Raw genomic sequence first — 20,080 nt, 5'->3', positions numbered from 1 at the left:
AGATATGGTTAGAAACTTGCACTGGCACGCCTGCAGTTTGCTCTGCAGGCTCAGAGACAGACAGCTTATAAACAGACTTTGAATAATCATAGTGTTTCAATCACTACTATATATTTTCTGCGCTGTAATGCCTGCAATAAAGACCCATTAAGTCAGACCGTTTTACTTTAATTCCAATAGGTTATTCTAATTGAGACAAAAGGCCATTAATGGCAGACATTTGAATTGTAATGGCAGAAAAGGCACGTTTTTGTAAAGTGGGTATAAAGCATCTTTGCATTCACGTTAAAACAGCTGCAGTCAAAGAGAGGATGTGCAACGTTTTAGATCTCCAAAGGGGAAAAAAATAAAGTCCTAAATCCAACCCTGACACATGCACTTTGTTAAAATATTTATATGGGCAGAGGTTAAATACATTTAAAAGAAAATGCTACGCACACACACACACACACATTATTAAATTGCATTACGTTAATTACATTTTATTTTACTCAATTACACAGTTGTCAACATACAACAAATCAGTAGAGGCATGTTCAATTCACATCGAAACAATTACAAACAAACATTGCAACAATATTGGTGAGGTTTCTGGTTGTCTAAAGATTTGTTTTGTTACATTCACATTATAGAAGATGACACTGGTGATGGTTGACACGTTTTCTTTTGGTCCTCATATTTTGGGAAAATGTGTAATTTTCTTTATTACAAACAGAATTGAAGTTTTGTCCTTCACTCAGTCTTACGAGTAGCAGATTGTCCACATAGAGTTTGTCTCCGTTGAATACAAATATAGCAATCTGAAAGGTGTGTCAAATGTCCCAATTGAGACTTATGCTGGCTGTGTCATATTAATTGGCTTTGTTTAAATGCAAAAAGACTGAGTAATAGATGGAGAAATATTGGGCATGTAATAACTTTTAAAATCCTTCTCTAACAAAGAAATTAAACAATCTTAATTAATTTAAAAAACGTATTTAGACCTAATATATTAATCATGTGAAAACATATGTGAAGACATTAAATATAAAATAGCATTTAACCGCTAAAATGCTTTGCTGTCTTGTAGTGCTGATGGAAATATTCTAATAATAGTTCAGGCTATTGTAATGGGACTAGTGCATTTATGTCAACAATATCAAGACAGAACAGACCTTAAAAATAGTGAATATGTAATGTTGTCATAGCTTATTTCTCATAGAAGATTTTACTATAACCACATCCTGGGGCTTGTGGCAAAAATGCCCTAATCCACTAAAGTAACTGGGAAGGGATTTTTGTTTTTGGCGTTCTTATGACTAACAACAATCTCTCAAATGTCCCACCAGCTGAGAGAGAATATTTTCTGTTGACCGAATTGCAGCACCTGCCAGGAATAAGTCATAATGGTCCCTTTTGCCACAGTAAGCAGACTGATGTTTCATTCCCCCCCCCCCCCACTGCCTAAAAAAACATTAAAGAAAATCAAAACTATAACATCAATAAAGCTCTAATCTACAGTATGTTCTCATATATTATAGGCATTATTGCACATGTTCAACCCCTTGTAGCAAGCTCATGATTCTCAAGTGGCACGATGAAGAGAGCTGCACAGAGACACAGTAGTCTGTGATACATGCTAGGTTAATATGATATTGATATATATATATATATATATGAGAGAGCGAGAGAGAGAGAGCGAGAGAGAGAGAGAGAGAAAAGAACAGTACTTCACTGGTGGTCAGTTGAAAAATCAACTTTCCCCCCCTTAGCTGTATATCGGATTCATCTTCTAATCTCACTCAGTCACACCCCGACTTTGTTTCACTAGAGCGTTACAGTTTGGCAGGTTACACTAATATTCAAAGAGCTGCAGCACTGACAGGTTTCTAAAACTAAAAACACACTCTTCAATATTTGCAATTTACAAGCTGCATCAATAGTTACATCTTTCCGATATTACGCCACTGCTTCGGGGTGACGGATCACAGGGATTTGGGGACGGAGGGCTGACGCTCTCTGGTTCAGTCCCTCTGATTACATGGACATGTGTTCTGGCAGCACATAGGAGATGTCATCCCAGGGGTGGCGATACAGACCCTGCTTCAGCCTCTTTTGGTCCAGGTAGTGTCCTGAGAAAACATGAAAAAAGACGGCTCGACTATAAAGTGTTTGCCCATCTTACTGTAGCAGTGGGTCTGTACACAGAAATTACTCACCAATAAATCCCATGCTGCGGCCCAGGACAAAGATGCCATTCAGAGCTCCAATTTCCACAAACTCATCGGCTTCATCCCTGCGACAGGCATGATGGATAACAAGGATGAGAGTTGTGGAATCGAAAAGATAGCTGCCCACAATGTAGGCCTACCTATTTTGCACTTAAACTCAAACATATTGACCATGTGTGAAGTGCAGGCGGACGCTTTTAATTTAAGGCAATTTCGGCATTTTGTGGTCATTTTTAGTATGGACAAACTGTACAACAAATCTTTGTAGTCCACACTTTCATATATTTGGCATTATGGAGTAGAAGCATGAAATCAAAGAGCCGAGTTGTCAAACAGCCTTGGATCTCTATGGCTTCAATATAAAAATGTATCTTGAAAGCCTGTTTCTCCATTTTGTCTTATATAAAAGTAAAGGCATCCTTTTTTAAAAGAAGCAAAGTGTAAACTGTATAAAGATATTGTAAAAATGGGAAGCATTTATTGGCTCACCTTGTAAAAACACCACAATTCCTGAGCAAGTCCACAAAGGCTACACCAATAAAGCCATCCACATTCAGGATCAAGTTGGGTTTCTAAGACAACAAAATCCACACACACAGGGAAAAGAAGATCATGTAGTTTTAAACAAATGCAGCACGTCACTATTTAGTAAAGGCTGACAGGATGAATATTACTTTGGAGGTGGTGATCTTCTCCACATCTAAAGCGTAGTCCAGCAGCTGGGTGGAGGGGAAGTGCTGCTTCACATAGTCCTTCAAGATCTGGACTCTCATGTCTGGATTGTTAATCTGGCGAAGCACAGACAATTCCCTTTCATTCAAAATCGTCCTTCTCCAATCAATCTTGTTGGCCTCTATCTCTAGTACCTTTAAACGATATCTCCACACACATGCTAAAGGAGCCATTGTACTCACCGACTTGACTCTGTGGCCGATGCCCATGATCAGCTTGCCATCCTTCTTCATCTTGTTGACAAACTCCATGGGCAGCATGCCGCTGTCAAAAGCCTTGCTGAACTGCTTTGCTGCAGCATCCAGAGCACCTCCAAAGCGGTCACCCTGAAAAAAGGAAAAGCTCTTGCTCATGGTGGTCTGTTGCAGGTCAGTAATACAAGCACACGAGTCACAGGTGTCTTACGATGGTGAGAAGGCCGGAGGTGAGGCTGGATATGAGATCTTTGCCAGCTCGAGCACACACGATGGTGTTGTGAGCACCGGAAACAGCCGGGCCGTGATCAGCAGTCACCATAAGGCACATCTCTATGAACTGGCAGGCATACCTCGGCAACCTGCACAGAAAAGGGGGTAAAACAAAAGATGGTTATCGGGTTAAATGATTGGTCAAGTGTTTGTTTATTACAACGACTGCGTTAAGAGGCTGACCTCCTCTGGAACCAGAGAAGCCCCAGAGTTCCTCCGAGGCCTATTTCTGACTTGAAGACCTCAGTGATGGGCATGCCTGCATAGATGAGCTCCTGACCCCTCTCGTCACAGATACTTGTCATGAAGGAAGCAGGCTTACGGATCAGACCTAGCTCCTGCAGGGCAAGAGGGGAAAAAACACAAGTTTAATGCATATATTTGTTGTGATCCAGCTTTTTAAAATATGATTTGTTTCACATTTGTTTTGCCCTCATCCGATAGATAAAAGCTTGATTCATTCATGTTCAGAGGGCAGACTCACTCGTGCCCAAGAGTAATCCATCGGCACCGTGGGAGGAGGCATCTCTACGGCTGGCTGGATAACTCCTTTGGCAACAAGGTCATCATAAACAGAACTGCATGGATGAAAAAACACACAGAAGACTGTAAGAGGAGCGCAGGACTCATTCGAAAGAAAATACTGAAGGAATGAATGAGACAATGTTCACTGACGTGATGATCTCTCCCAGCTCATCAAAGCTCTTAGGGACGAAGGCACCAGCCTCCTTCAGAGCGTTGTTCTTAGCGACTGCTGTCTCAGAGGCCTGGTTGGCACAGGCTCCTGCATGGCCGAACTGCACCTGAGGGGGAGTGGGGAAGGTACAACATGGGTCAGAAATGTCTTTAAAACGGTTATTCCATCGTGCAATGAACTGTAATGCACAAGACTCTACATCTGCCCTCTCACCTCTGAGGAGAACATGGTAGCACAGGTACCAATACACCAGCACACCATTGGCTTTGTGATCCTGCCCTGTTTGATGGCCTGGCAGATCTTGTACTCCTCCGTGCCTCCAATCTGTTGAAGGCAGAGACAGATTCAGGATGTAGCGAATCAATAACTGTTTAAAAGCTGCAGTGTGTGGATTTATTCCTTACCTCTCCCAGTACAACTATCAGCTTTACTCCGGGAGTGTCTTGGTAGCGCAGCACGTGATCAGTAAACACTGAGCCTGGGTATCTGCAGAAAAGACCAATATTATAGGCCGATTCAAACCCACATGCTTACATACTGCAGATAAAAAGGATAGCGACACACCTGTCCCCACCAATGGCGACGCCTTCAAAAACACCGTCGGTGGTGCGTGAGATTATGTTGTTGAGTTCATTGGACATGCCGCCCGAGCGGGACACGTAGGCCACGCTGCCTGGGCGATAGAGCTTGGAGGCGAGGATGTTATCCAACATGCCTCCCGTGTTCCCGATCTTGAAGCAGCCGGGCTTGATTCCTCCAACCTGGTCAAAAAACACAGAGATTTGTTGGTTTGCTCGGACAAAAGAACGCAGCGGGAAAAGTGCGATAATCCCAATGAGAAGTGAAGCAAGACTAACGGTTGCTGGTCCAATGATTGTAACACCCTTCTCATCTGCGGCCTTGATGATCTTCCTGGTGTGGGCTTCAGGGATTCCCTCAGCAATGATGGCAATGGTGCGAATCTGAATGCAAATGATAGAATGACGTCACTTTACATTTTATTAGCTATTAAGTACCTTGCAGGTGGTGCAGGATGAGGCTGCACTTACCTGTGGGTACTGCATGGTCTCCATGGTGCTATCAAAGGCTGACCGCAAAGAGGCAAAGCTGATGAGCACGTCCACATCGGGGTGCTTCTTCATGGCGTCACTCATGTTCTTATACACTGGTATGAGGATCTCTTTATGGCCCCAATAGTACTTCTGTTTGTGGTCTCCACTGAAAGGCATGGCATACAATAAAAACATTTGTCACACAGTGAAAGGACACCGTTGTTTACTGAAGGGATTTTTATTATTTTAAATGTACAATAATGAGCAGTTACACTGACAGCGGAAGAAAGTAAACACAAACTAAAGCGGGAGGACAGAGCACACTTACGTGAACGGGTAGACCATGGCTGCGACAGAGGGCTCCTCTCTGGAGCAGGTGTAGTCAAAGTCCATCATACCCTGCACCGCCCGCGTCTGCATACCCCACACTATGGACTTGGTGTGTTTGCTGAACAGGGTAGTTGGCTTGGCTATAGGGAAAGAAAAGCAGTTACAGAAAAAAAAAAATCTAAACACCAGTATTTACATCCAAAGATCATCCATGGCTCTTAGACATTCTACTTGTTTTCTATGAAGTTTATTAAATAAATATTTCACACAAGCAAAAAGTGACAGGTGCACATGAACAGAATAGAAACTGAATTAAGTTAAAAGAAAAATAATAACGCCACTGACATGGGGATGAGGCCTTTTGAGCCATCAATAAGGTTAATAAAAATAGACTGATAAAGTAAAACCCAGCATGCTTTAGGAGTCTGGGATTACTGATGTTTTACATAAATCATAACACAACACAACATTTTTATCTTTAAAATATTTAGGATTAGGTGTGTATGTGTCCAATTACTTATAAGTGCACTCAACTTCCATTTTGGTGAGTTATAACTACAGAGTCGTGCTGCTGTCCAAAGGGGGAGCTATAATACCTAAACTCAACCGTGCATGAACGCAAGGCTTCCTTCCACCTGTCATGCTGCTCAGCGGTGGAGCCATGCATGGAAACGCATCGGAACCTCAGCGTTCAGAGTGCAAAGATTTCACAGTGCAGTTGTGACTGCGTTCTCTCACCGATGGGAGCTCCAGCTTTGGCCTTCTTGGCCGGTGAATCCTCAACTTTGGCTCGGTTTTCGGAGAAAGAAGCAGTTCTGCTCGATGCTGGGGTCTGCAAATGACACAAATAAAAAAACAGAGATTCATCCATTTTTTATTTTGTTATGCACATTTTTAAAAGTGTGTGTGCTAATGAGGACAGCTCTGTAGAGAACTGATCTGCTTTAACTGGTCCTTGATGAAGCCTGATAAAAGAAGCAGGGTAGCCTCAAACACTCAGGTTATTTTATAAGATGTCACCTGCAACCAAGTTACACAGGGAGTCTTTCTGTTCTTGATATTTTTATGAAGTATAACCAGCAGGATTTCAGAGCTTTAAGCTTGAAAGGCATTCAATTCTAAAACAAAAGCTTTAACAACAACATAGGAGCAAATACATGCCTGTTTGTGCATACATGCAGGTCCACACACACACAAACACACACTTTTCTGAAAGCCTACGCACTACACAGTCTTAATGGATGCCTTGGGGCAGTCGCAGTGAGTCATTGACTGTGTTCTCAAGACTATCTGAGTGAGAGCAGTCCACAATGCTCTGCGATGCCATTACACAAAAGAGCCATTGGGCTTTTGATCTGGTTCACTAAAAAGGACACGACACCAACTGAAACAGAGGCTGTGGCATGCAAGTCCCCTGCTCACTCCATCACCAAACTGCACCACGCTATTGGCGGAACAGACGATGTAAATTCACTGCACAGTGAGGCTACACAACATCGTGACAGCCTACTGGTCTCTGTGGGGTCAGTGTGTGTCATACCGATGTGCTGCCGCTGGAGTTGAGAAGGAAGTTGGCAGTGTGGGCAGCAGCAGGAGGCTGGTTGGGGATTGGCCGGTGGCCCAGTGCCATGCCAACGATGGCAGTCATGTGAGTTTCTGTGCCAAAGACATGGATGGGGATCCCAGTTGTCTTGCCTGAGGAGAGCAGGCACAGGGAAATTAAGTGTGGTGCTTGCAGATTAAAAATGCACTCAAGAAGTGTAAAAAGGAATGTACAACATACCAACTTCTCCCATCACTCGGAGGCCTTCCTGGTAGTTGGGGCCTCCACGGCGGACAAAAATGGTAACCTCGTGCTCCTTCAGTGGCACCTGATAGTCTCGGATGGCTCGAACAATCCCCTAGCAAAGACAAAGGATTAAGCTCAGTGAATATCTTGATGAAGTAATATCAAGGCTACTACATAAACAAAAAGCCTGTGATACTGTACCTTAAATGTTGCTGCAACATTCGTGAAGTTTGCAATGCTTCCCCCGATGATCAAAACTTTTCCTGGAGAACGTCATGACAGAAACACAACTTTAGAAGAGAAGAAGACCACTTTGAGTACACACAGAAAGCTCCGTCTGAGCCGTTTTCCTACCTTCAGGGTGCTTCTCTCTGGTCATCAGAGACAGGATAGTCTTGGCGTAGTCGTAGGTCTGCTGTTCGCTTGGCGCTCCCGAATACTCCCCATAATTGGCCAGCTCGTTGACGCCACCCAGGTCACAGATTGTGTCACTACGAAAGTTTTATACGAGTCACCCACACAGAGGAAAAGGGCAACAACAGCTGTGTGTCCCCTACGCTGGGACAGACGTATCAATACTCTAAATAAAATGAGATGATCAGCAACTTAACTTGAGCGCTAAACTTCAGAATGCACTTGGTTCTGAATTAATACTGAACTGTAAACAGACACAAACACTTTGCACAGAGGGAATAATTAGTTATGGCTGATGTGTCTGCATGTCACGCTTCACACCTCCAACAGACGGGGAGTGAGGGAGCTCATTCCTCCAGACTCACTAAAATGGCAAGAATCCAATTTACCAGGCAGCTGAACGGGCAAAGTCTGAGCTGCTGCACCATCAGTCTCACTACTGCAGCACTGGCATACACTGCTAAACCTAATTATGCGTAGTGTAATCAATGTAATGAGGATGAAGTCAGGAGACAATTTCAGCAGCCAGAAGAAGACATCCAATTGGATTGTTTCAGATACATGGCTAGTTGCGGCCCATTTGTTCAGGCTTTTGGTTTATATGTAGTCCTGATCTGGCACTGTGACTGGGTACCTGTACACCACTGAGGCTCCTCCTCCTGCCACCATGGTCCAGATCCGGCCTCGCGGGTTGAGCAGCGTCAGTTTGAGGCTAGCGCCACTCTTGGCATCAAGGTCGGCAATGTAGGCCTCCTGCAAATGTTTAAGAAAAGGCCAATGAAGACTTGTGAGACACGTTATGTGATTGCTACAGAAGTAGGCAGGGTGTGTGTGTGTGTGTGTGTGTGTGAGGTTGTAGCCGTAATCAGTGCAGGACTTGCACAAGCGCTTCTTCATTTGGCCACAATTAATTTCCTGTGCTTGCATTGATTTTAAAGAGCTATTAATTGGAAATATTGCAGAAATATTAAGAGGATGTGATGTGCATCAGTGGTTGTTTGTGACAGTCAGGGCCACAGCTGGTGGCTGAGAGTAAAAAAAAAAGCTCCCAATTAAAGGCACCCGCTGTCCCTCATCTCCAGTCTAGTCTCACAGCAGCCCAATTAGAACAGCCCGTCTGGTGCACAGACAGTCCGTCTCAAGCAAGCTCCTACATGCATCAGCCAAAAATGTAAAATAAAAGTCCTGTATACATATTATTGAGCTCTGTCATGCAGGCGATATAGATTACATTGCTCAAGAGTAAACATGGAGGCTTTTAAAAAGACAATAGAATACCTTTAACAATAGATCTTTTCTAACAAAAGCATCTCATTACAGTACGGGACATGACGTCAACATACCGAGTCTTTATGCACAGGCCCAGACGACCTTTAACAAAGCTCTTCCTCGTAACGACCCTTCCTCGTTAATTCACACGGGGCAGCTGGGGCAGGGGCTGCTACAGAGCAGCAGTGGAGAGTTACACCGCCCTTCTTTTGTCTTAATAAAAGGCACTATATAGATGTCACGGTCATAGTTTAGCCTATTAAATATTGGAAGTAAATCCAAATCGTCTACCCTATATTTAGTGATGATCTAATTTGAAATGATTGAGGTAACTCAGGACTGTTTCTTAAAATATAAGATCATTTGCTCAATTTACATCCTACTTAACACTCCAAATAAGCTCTTTGGAGACGAACACCAGCTATTTGATGCTGACAGATTGAAATGTGACACACTGCAAGCTCCGTCTCTCCAGTGCCCCCTCACCTCAGGATATGCCTCCCTGCCGAAGGGTGGAGGGAACTCCACGTCTCCCCACTTGGCCTTGCAGATATAGTCAGCTGTGGCATCGATCTTTGCTGCCATGTCCAGCACGTAAACGCCATCTTTTGTGACCACTGAGAAAGAGAAAAGAGGAAAAAAAAAAGAGATCTATACTCCTACAAGGTTTACAAACCGCCACCCACTGAGTTTCATTATGTCAGTCTGGGAGGACCATGCCTCAGGCAGAGGTCACCACAACCTTCCTGCTGTCCCTGCAGGAGGTGGAAGGAAAGTGAAGATGAGGAGGAGGAGGAGGAGGAGGAGGAGGAGGAGGAGGTATGAAATCAAAGCAGGGAGAGCCGGGCTCAGCAGCCGTGCTACATCCACATGGAACAGCTGCCAGAAGGCACATACTGGTGCCCAATTATTCTATTATAAATACGGGCTGCATTCATCAAACAGGAAGTGCTTGAATTATTTAATGTTTCCTCCCTCAGTGCTAAAAATGTGTAAGAATAAACTTCTGCCTCTTGGCTTTAAGAAGAAGTTTATTATGCATTGATGTTTTCATCTCCGATTTCCTTTTGATGTACCCTTTGCATCATTTTATAATCTGATAACATATTTATGGAGATATATATATATATATATATATAATCATGATTGCTTGTTCAGACACAGCACATCGATTGTATTTGAGAAAAAACAACCTACCCAGCGGATTGATCTCCAGGTATGTGAAGAACAGGTCCTCGTACAGGTTGAAGAGCCCGACAATGAAGCTGGCCAGGACCCTGCAGAGGGACGACATTCAACTCATTAAACTCTGCAGCGCCACAGCTGGCTGAGGATGTCCGGTTAATCATGTTGTAATGTTAAAAAGGAGTTATAGTCACGATACAGTGGAAATAATTAGTGGAAAAATTGACAGACAGGAAATGTATCTGCAGCTATTTTGATAATGAACGACTCATTTCAATCACTTTTTAAGCAAAAGTGCAAACAGTCGCTGGTATCAGCTTATTAAATGTGAGTTTATTCTGCTTCTCTCTGGCTTACATTATTGTAAATTGACTATGTTTGAGTTTTGGGCTGTTCGGACAAAACAAGCAATTTCAAGTAGTCATCTTGGAGATAAAACAATTGACGAATCCAGAAAATCATTTGTAGGTTTTTTGACAGTGAAAATAATCAGTTGCAGCCCTAAAAGTGTAGGATCACTGTAACTTTAAGAAGAAAGAAAAAAAACACCATAAAATCATTATCTGAATACACAAACAGCCGTTTGATAATCTCCTTGACTTGCTGAATATTCACAGCATTGCAATGCAAAACTCTTAATAAGGCATGTACTGGTTTTACAGTTTGCTTTGGAGTTAATCATATTTAATATTTTTAAGTAAAAGGTAATTCATTCTTAATTCTGTAATACTGGGCGATGCAATAAAATGTCCCCGTACAACCTATGCCTGGTGATTTAAAAACAAAGCATGATCATTATACATTAACATATAATTATATTACATTTATATCATATTATTTCCGCGTAATTCAAACCGCGACAAACTACAGGCAATATCCCTAACGGGTTGTTAAGGCTGAGCTGGACAGGAAACAGTCCACCTGTAAATTAGCTGCTGTAGAGAAGGAAAAATCTAATTTGCCTCCTCCGTCACATGTCAAAACAGAGCAGTAAGGAGTGGGGAGTTGCTTGAGGAGGAGGAGGAGGTGGGGGGAGGCTGTGTTTTGCTCTCCTGCCTGTCAGTTGTGCAGGCAGCTGGCAGCCTTTGTAACCACGTCAGCATGTTGTCAGGACTCCGACTGGCCTGTGGGGGGAAAACTGTGACTGAATCCCCGAGTGACTCAGCTTCCCATGTCTGCTTCTGATGGGAGGGCAAGAAAAGTGTCCGAGTGCTGCTTTTGTTTTTAATCCAGAGTGTGAAGAGAAGAGTGCATGGGGCGAGGAGGTGAGCTGGGGCTGGCAGAGGGACTTCAATGTCAGCCAAGACGGTGAGTCTGGCCAGTATACGCTGTCACAAGAGGACGTCTGAGCGATGGAGAGGAGGGGCTGGGCCACGGTATCGTACCCATCAAAATAAACGGACGTGCTCTGAATGTCACTGTAGGGTAAAAAAAAAACACTGGGGGTGGAGGCTGATGGAAGAAAGGCGAAGCAAAGGAGAGTTTGTCATTTGTCTAATGGAAACCCTCCATCCACCTCCTCCTCCTCCTCCTCCTCCTCCTCCTCCTCCTGCTGCTGCTGCTGCTGCTGCTGCTGCTGCTCCCCCCCCCCCCCACCCCCACATTTACTGCCAATATCAAAGTGCTTTCTCTTACTCCATTTATGCGACCCTTTTGTTTTCCTCTTTCGGTTTAATTACATAATGGAAAATGCTCCCCGTTTTGGGTCTTTTTTAGTAGTTTGGAGTAAAGCTATGTAAATACGTTGGTAGTTAAGTATATCTGGAAATCTTTAAGATTGCTTTTGTTTTTAGAGCACAGAGTCACTGCTTTAGAATAAAATACCTTTTTTTTTTGTCATTTGAATATATGTGTGACATGGAAATCATCGATCTCCTCTAAACGGCTGGCACATATAGGAGCTTTGACAATTAACTGCTGACAATAAACACAAACATGCTATAAGACCGGACTTCAGCACGAGCATCGATGTCAATAAAAGCCAAATATGCACAATAATAGAAACTAAAACGCTAATTCTATTAAATATTAAGCCTGTGAAATGATATTTTAGCTGGGGATGTCATCACGAAGCTCTTGGTTTAATTATATAATTTGATGTCATAAAGTCTTTATTTCTTTTAAAGTGGTAAACTTTACCACAGGATGCAAACACAAACGCACAGTGTAAGCTCCAGGCTATTGTATGGCTTTAGATTCTCCATATACTATATTGTCGTCTGCCGGCATTAAGTTTTGCATGTGCACCACAAAGACTTCCACGTAACTCACACTTTCTTGTCGTTGGGGACGTGAGTCAGCAGCTCCTTCTTCACAGAGTCTTCACTGATCTTTTCATCCACCCCGATTAGCAGCTTCTTCGCCTTGGCATCCACATCTCCCACATCCACCCCCCCCTCGTGGTGAAACAGCACGTAGTCGCCCTCGCGGGCGGCGTAGATGCACACGTAGAACTCCTCCTCCTGAACAACGGGCCGGGAAAATGACGCAGACGTCGGTTAGTAAATGTTTCTGCAACAGCCATTTTAGTGTCCACTGGTAGTAGTGATGACGTGTAAATAAGGCACGTAAGGACTGAGCTGGGAGATGTGTAACGAGAGCTTTACCTGCTTATGGGCGACAAAAGGCTCGATGAGGAAGTTCTTGAGTACGCCCTTGGCTTTTCCCACCTGAGGATCATCAACAAAGTAATCATAAGAAGATGAAATGCTGAGTAGATAAAGAAACCGTAAGAAGAAAACCACATTTGGGTTTAAAAACCGATAGTGTCTGACTAGTGATCAGATTGTGGGTGTTTCCATATTGATGCATCAGTCCTCTTCCTGGACTGGTGGGTGGAGGCAACAAAAGGTACATTAAATCTAAATGATAAAATAAGTTAATTGACATTTTAAGAGAAAAAAGGAGACAGGTTGAGAAGAAGGAGGAAGAAAATGTCATGCATTACTCAGGAAAAGCCCCGCTAACACAGCCCCAGCTCATTTGGTGGGGCTGTCATCGGTCCTCCGTTAAAGGCCAACGGGCATGAAGTAACCAGGGACCGGCTGAGAGCAGCCAGCCAGAGAGAACAGGACAAAAAAATAACAAGAGGGCGGAGAGGGAGTTGCCATTTTGAAGTGTGCTGAGCAGAGGTAGAAAAAAAAAGTCTGAAAAATAACAAAATAACCACAAGCGGCTCAGGCCAATTCAGATAAATGAACTGACCTCTATTACCGTCTTACAGAGGAAAAAAGAAAGAAAAGAAAAAGCCTTTAATGTTGTGAATGCACTTTGGGTATGAATGGTTCAATTTAACCACACATGGACAGAAAGGGAGTGAAAGGGATGTGTTAAAGTGGCTCTATTAAATAAAACAAATCAAGTCTATTTTAATGCACCCTTCTTATTCTAACTTGAAATCAACTTTTTCACAAAATACATCTGATAAGTAAACATCTGCTTTACTCTAACTCTATATATACACTCTTAAGAGTAGAATACAGATAACATACAAGCGGAAACACAGCTGTGGCTTCATTTATTTAGATTTACCGCCACCAGCAGCAGCTGACAGTTTCATCTCATCTGTGAAGAGATGCATCTACGCAATCTCAGTGCTGCAACACACACGCTGACGCTCGATATGCTTTATGAGCCATCCGAGTCCCTCCATAACCGAAGCTCCCTGCTTTATGAGGCGACGCAGCGTCCCAGAGGCACAGCGAGGGATCTGTTGTGCTGCGGTTATATGCTGACTGGATAGATGGACTGACTGGTTTATTCAGCAGCGCTTCAGCTAAACTGGACTGATTTACTGCCGGTGGATTGATACTGAACCTCTTAGTGATCTGGGCTGTTTAAGACAACAGGCAAAACACAGAAAAAGCAAAGTAAAGGGGGTGAAGGAAAGGGCAACAGGAGGAGTGTCTCTCAATAGCTCTCTCAAGTGCACGCTCTCAAACACAGCAGAGCGGCAGAGGGTGGATGACGTACCGTCGTCTCTCTCAGGAGGCGGGACTTCAGCCACTCTCTGACGCCGCTCAGGTCCAGGTTGACGCCGACCAGGCCCAGCTTCCCTCGCCTCTTAATCAGCTGGTCGGGCTTCACCACCAGCCTCTGCAGGAGGAAGATCAATGATGGGAGATTTGAGCAAGATAATTACATTCAGCTTGAACTAAAAGGCATCAAACTGACGTTTTATTTTTTAAAGCTATTGTAGAGAGGGTCGCAGTACATTTTTATGGTTATGTATTTCAGGTAGATGAATAAAAATATATTTAAGGGAGTAAATCTGGACAAAACAGAGCTATTTTTAGACGATTTCTATAGCGGCTCTGTTGCATTCACATCTCTACTGGATATTTATTTGTTGAAAGCAACAAGCTGCACATGGTAATAAATTCAAACAGTTATTAAAATGTCAAATTCCGTTGAAGACATTTCACAAAGACAGATCGCTACTCTTGATTAGTGTTCTTTAGATTCAATAGAGCTGAAATGATGATTAGTACATTTATTTAAAAAAAAAAATCAACACAATTATCTTCAGCAATGTGGAATATCAAATAATCACTTCAGTCATTCTTTAAGATACAAAATAATTAGGTGCAACTTATCAAATGTAACCACCCAAATGTAGTTTTCTATTATATTGTAGTAAACGGAGTGTTTTCGGGTATTGGACTATTGTGCGGACAAAACTTACTTTGGCTTTAGGAAGTTGTGATGGGCATTGTTTACTTTTTTTTTTTTTTACAAGTAATGGAGATGAAAAAAATTACTGGCAAATTTAAGGAAAAGGATGTCAGTTGCAGCACAAGATCCAACAGACACTCATCACACAAACATAAAACAGAGATCCAGCCTCGAAATGTGTTCCATGATTGAAATTGAAAATGACACAAAACAACTTAATACTGTTCATCTTAACTTCCAACATGTGACAGCAGGTGTTTAGTTATCATTCAGAGGTATCTGGGATCAGCAAATCCCACATTCACAAACTATTCTATCAGCTGGAAGTTGAGGTGAACGTTACTTAAGTAGGAACTTCTCACGCAAATCCAAACTAACATCCACCGACTGAGCCCGACTCATCTCACTGGCAAGACAGATGAAGAGAATAACTTATGACAGTGGACCCATTAGTACCTGGGTGCTCGCCAGTGAGCAAAGAAAGAGGGTCGAGGGTGAAAGTTAATGCAATTTCCTAATCAATTCTACTGCACATATCTCCATGTATCTGCCCTCCACATCCTCCTCGTAGATAAATAAAACCTTCAGCAGGGAGGGAGGGAGGGAGACACAGGGGGAGAATGTCATCTCATCCTGCGAGATGAGTCACGGCGTAATTCAATTAACTTATATTACGGCCCATCTATCTGCCAGTGCTTCGCTATGAAGAACAGCGAGAGTCGATCTGAAAGCAAGGCCACGCAACCGTCCTGTAACCTGGAGAGCCGCTTGTGCCAAGAAACCGTTCCCGAGCTGAACCCCCCCCCCTGACCTACCCGTCGACAGAGCGAGAGAGACAATTTCTGTTCCACCAACTGAGAATGGAAAAGAGATGCGATGTTCTCTTCTGCATCCTCGTTCCATTTCCTCAGAGCTGCTGGATCGCTCTGCTGTCTGAGACGTCAGCTAACAAGCGCCAAGAGAGCACTCTGCTGCCAGCCTAAGTGATTGTCTCCATAAAGAGGAGATCATTTCCCACAGCCTTATGGACGACTGTGCTTTAGGCATTCATGGGCTATAAATTTGGGATAATAACGCAAACTCGCTGCTCATTTAGCTTCAGAAAATCTTACGTCTGAATCCGTGTTTTATTTTTCTCACAGCTGGATCTTCTGCCTCACCTCTGTGAGCAGCCATGGGTGCTCTTTCGCCAGTCGGTCAAAGTCGGTGTCGGCCGTCACGTTGGCATACTGGAATCTGTTCTGGACAGCTGCCGATGTGCAGATGTGCTTGTAGAGGAACTCCTTGCCCGTCTGCTCAGAGATGGCTTTGGCCGACATGACTGCTTAGGGGTAGACTGGCCAGAGAGGACGAGAAGAGAAGCAGGTACAGAGATGTTGAGAGGGGGATGAATACAGAAAAGCAGACGTAAATGGTGGACAGAGACATGAGCACGAGAGTTTAGAGGCGTTTCTTTTTTTTTTTTACTGCTTTCTGAATTCATCCACGATCTCCTTTATGAGTGAGGAAAAACAAAAACAACATGTCAGACATCCTCTGCTGTCAGAACAGTCAAGAAATGGTCTCGTAAACCAGGTTAGTTAGACAGCATCCTGATTTGTATTTTCAATGAATTGTATTGACATAATGAAGTTTAACTGCACAGAATTAAGAGGCTAGAAAATCAGATTACAGATTCAGGCCTTCTGTCAGATTACTGAGTACAGCATGACACAGACAGCGAAGCCATGAAGCTAAATACAACACGATTAGCCTCGCTTTGTTTGACCTACACACTAATGAGGTAATGTGCACTTATTTGCCAAACAATCAGGTTCCACGCTGCACAATCAAGTGTGCAGAGTGTAGTAACTGGACTCTCTCCACCGTCCTGCAACTGCAGCAGTAACCTAGTGACAGTTAACAATTATTAGCAGAGCCCGAAAGCAGCAGAGAAAGACATTTGTTTTTCGGTTCCATGAACTTCTGAGTGTCAGAATGTGCCGGAAGTAAAGTAAGAAATTCAAGTACTTTATTATAGCGTCCATACATTTTAATTACAAAAGAGCGGAGTTATGACCTTTACACTTTTGGCCACAAGCTTCACTCGATGAGGTCATCTCCAACAGGACCAACACACACAGCTCACAGCAGGACGTCAGGGTTTGTCTTTAAAACCAGCGTTATTCTATTATATATATTATTATATTCTCTCTTACCTTAGCTACACCCGACATTAGTACGAGACTAAAGCCATTTAAAAAGGTGAATTCCACCATCCAGACGAGAACTCTCATATAAATCAAAATGTGATAGAAAATCTTGAAAGACATTATCTGTCTTTTTACTTGACAGAGGTTCCTTTGTCTTTTTAGAGGAGACGCATAAGACGCAACATGGAATCATTTTTCTTCAATGATTGGACCAAGATCAGAAAAAAAAACTGGGAAATTAACTACGCTGTAATTTAGATTTGCATCACTTACAATCACATGGTGTACCCTGACGTTGGACATTTGCACATTAAACTCCATCCTGAAATCTGAGCAGCTTGTTGTTGCTTTCCGATCAGCGAGAATATATTGTACATCTTGCAGAAACGCAGCTTTTGACCTGACCTAAAAAAATAAAAATAAAGAGTATATTTGATCAAATGTTTTGATTTTTGGCTAATTGAATGCAAAAGTGTTCTGTTGTGATATTGATGCAACAGCTACTGTCACACACACACACACACACACTGGACCAACTGCAACTCCAAATATTCTCACTGCTTCTACCTCAAATCAAACGTGCATCACTATTGAGAAACATGGCTTATTGAAGCTAAAACACACAGAGGGCGTATTACCGATTACCGTCTCTCCTGAATCAGAGTCACTGTCTGTGGATCATGCAACCCTCTGCGAGATGTTGCATTTGTTTCTTGTCCGTGGTTCATTAAGCTAAAAGCCCTGATGTCGGCTCAAACAGGACTCCTGCTCCACACTCCGGCCCTGTCAGCCGTTTCTTACATGGATTAATGGGACTGTCATTCTCCTTATTGATCATCGTTCCTGTCCTGAGTCGACCACAGCGCTGCGTCCATTTATCTAAAAAGCGCATGCAGGTTCCATACATCATCTACTTTCTCTGTGGAACTGAAGTGTCAGAGGTATTAAATATCAGTGCGTCACATCAGCAGCAACACTGATTCAGATGACGCACAATAAGATTTAAAAAAAGAGGCGATGATGGATGACTGGAGGAGGAGGAGGCACAGATCTGGACCAGTGGAACTAAATCAGACAGACAGTGAGGTAAAAAAGATGAAAGTGTGTGCTTCATATTCACTTATAACGTACTGACGTATACAACAAACCCTGCCTGGCTTTGCAAAGTTCATAGCTCAAACAGAGATCCACTGATGCCCGAGATAAATTACTCAGCAGACCGCTTCATTCATTTGTAAACCAGTCAGACAGCTATGGTTTGGCAGATGTCCAACATTCCAAGAAAACTTTCAGTGATTACAACTCTAACTTCTTGATAAGCATGATGTGGCAGGTTTGCCGTGGGTTGACAGAGCAGGTCAACTTTTTTTTTTGTAAATCAGAGATAGAGACAGAAAGAGACAGAGTTAGGGGAAGAAAGCAAAAAAAAAGTAAATGCATATTTAAATACAATATTTAATTTACCTTGTGTATTTTCTTCCTTTGACGGTTCTTGAAGTGTGTTGCGGATGCAAGTGTGAATTTTTCTCGGCAATTCTTGCTTCCCTCTTGCCGTCTGTGGATATCAGAGGTGCCGAGGAGCAGAGCTTCCTGGGAGTTTTGTCTCCATCGCCGATCTGCCGATAGGCTAGGCTGATGTTTCCTCGCTTCTGATTGGTTCATTCCACACCATGCTCTATTGCTGCCTTCAGGGACACTGGGAAATATTGAAACCACGCGATGGGAGGCACACGAACAGAGCAAGTAATTCAAACGGGCAAACAAGCAGTGGTAGAGGCACCATCCAGCTCCTTTACTGAAGTAATACATGTACTGCATTACAAATCTTACTCAAGTAATTGTATGTTGAACTGAATTTTTTTATTACAAAAAATATTTTTTCTATATTATATTCATAAATAAATCCGATTTAAATATTAGCGTGATTAGAAGAAATATCAACACGTAGGACTTTTTATTATTATGAGAGTTTCAGGAATTCTATAATATAGTTACATATATGAATAATAAAATGCAGTAAAAAATTGTTATTGTTTGCTTCAAAATTAAACAATTACATGCCTAGTGTACATTTTCTCCACCTAATTTCGCCACTGGAAGATACAGTTTCGCACTGGTGGAGAGTAGGTTCTACTAAACATTTTTTCCACCACGGGATTTTTCTAAATATATTAGATCAAACGCACTTTAGTTTTCCACAAACTTCATTGGACAAAATCAAAAAACAAGAAATTCCGGGGAGTACATGAAGGCACCATTAGTGTCCTCTCAAAGCGCAAGCGCTCTTTCACCCACGCGCCACTCGTGAAGAAAGAAAGGGCCGATGTTGATTGGTTGACATTCTTTATCTACACAGCAATCAATGAGGGCATCACGTCATCTTGCACATCAAGTCTGACACGCACCGTGAGGATAACATTGTGAATGTAGAACAGTTCATGGTCTTTAACATGTCCTTGACCTAAACAAATAGTTTAGTTTCAAGGATGCTGTGGAGTAAACGTGTCAGTTGCCTTTTTAGTCGTTTGTGGAAAAACTCAGTTAATTAGCACTAGTACAAATAATTTGAAGTATGGTATTTAGTAGCAAACAGATTTCATTATAGTGTGTTTGAGGCATGATTAAAACGTTTTTAATGGTAGTTTATGAATTATAAATAATCACATTAATTAGAATTTAATGGATTGTATACATTGGTGGAAAGTTACTTTGTAGGTTCAGATCCATAACCCGTTGGTGAAGTTCACAAGCTACCCGGCAGTGTGTGTATGTATATATATATATAGATAGATAGTCTGATACATTTTGTAGCATTTTGTCTGTGCCAGATTGTTACACAAGGGCAAACTGAAGGGAGATTAGACACACTGTGCAATCCAGTCTGTGGCACAATGTTTGAAATCACAGTATTTCAATAGCTGAGCCAAATCTTACACAATGTACACATCTCACCACTGATGTGTTTACTGTCTACGCACCGCACAAAGGATGAGTGCCCTCTGTTGGTGTATACATGCCACTACAGCTGCATGCAGTGAGAGATTATGTGCAGATACACTGAGGTATCAG

The 20,080-nt window shown here is 42.6% G+C and overlaps 1 protein-coding gene across 2 annotated transcripts; it reads right to left on the bottom strand.

Moving 5' to 3' along the window:
• Positions 1–461: 461 nt before the first annotated feature.
• On the bottom strand, positions 462–20,008 carry aclya (ATP citrate lyase a). Of its 2 annotated transcripts, XM_076085606.1 has the most exons (28): positions 18,476–20,008; positions 15,980–16,155; positions 14,118–14,240; positions 12,752–12,814; positions 12,417–12,607; positions 10,158–10,237; positions 9,447–9,577; positions 8,326–8,444; positions 7,632–7,768; positions 7,479–7,540; positions 7,272–7,389; positions 7,029–7,183; positions 6,227–6,320; positions 5,487–5,628; positions 5,156–5,324; positions 4,964–5,068; positions 4,671–4,867; positions 4,511–4,592; positions 4,320–4,430; positions 4,085–4,212; positions 3,894–3,987; positions 3,593–3,747; positions 3,348–3,498; positions 3,125–3,268; positions 2,885–2,998; positions 2,700–2,782; positions 2,199–2,275; positions 462–2,111 (listed from the first exon to the last, which is right to left on the bottom strand). In XM_076085606.1, the coding sequence occupies exons 2-28, from the start codon at positions 16,136–16,138 to the stop codon at positions 2,017–2,019; spliced, it is 3,279 nt and encodes a 1,092-aa protein (XP_075941721.1). In that variant the 5' UTR covers positions 16,139–16,155; positions 18,476–20,008; the 3' UTR covers positions 462–2,016. The 2 variants fall into 2 exon arrangements, with proteins under 2 accessions (XP_075941721.1, XP_075941722.1); XM_076085607.1 differs by lacking the exon at positions 18,476–20,008 and having other exon boundaries at positions 15,980–16,582.
• Between the last annotated feature and the right edge of the window lie 72 nt (positions 20,009–20,080).

Source organism: Anarhichas minor, unplaced genomic scaffold (genome assembly GCF_050575085.1).
Source record: "Anarhichas minor isolate MPS153535 unplaced genomic scaffold, ASM5057508v1 ptg000007l, whole genome shotgun sequence".
NCBI lineage: Eukaryota > Metazoa > Chordata > Actinopteri > Perciformes > Anarhichadidae > Anarhichas > Anarhichas minor.
Note: the sequence above shows the minus strand (reverse complement) of the source record. Positions and strands in the feature narration are given on the sequence as shown.

Coding starts and splice junctions, on each gene's coding strand:
- aclya (XM_076085606.1), bottom strand. CDS start 16,138: ATGTCGGCCAAAGCCATCTCTGAGCAGACGGGCAAGGAGTTCCTCTAC. Junction 12,608..12,751: donor CTTTTGTCGCCCATAAGCAG/GTAAAGCTCTCG, acceptor CCCGTTGTTCAG/GAGGAGGAGTTCTACGTGTG. Junction 2,112..2,198: donor CCGCAGCATGGGATTTATTG/GTGAGTAATTTC, acceptor ATGTTTTCTCAG/GACACTACCTGGACCAAAAG.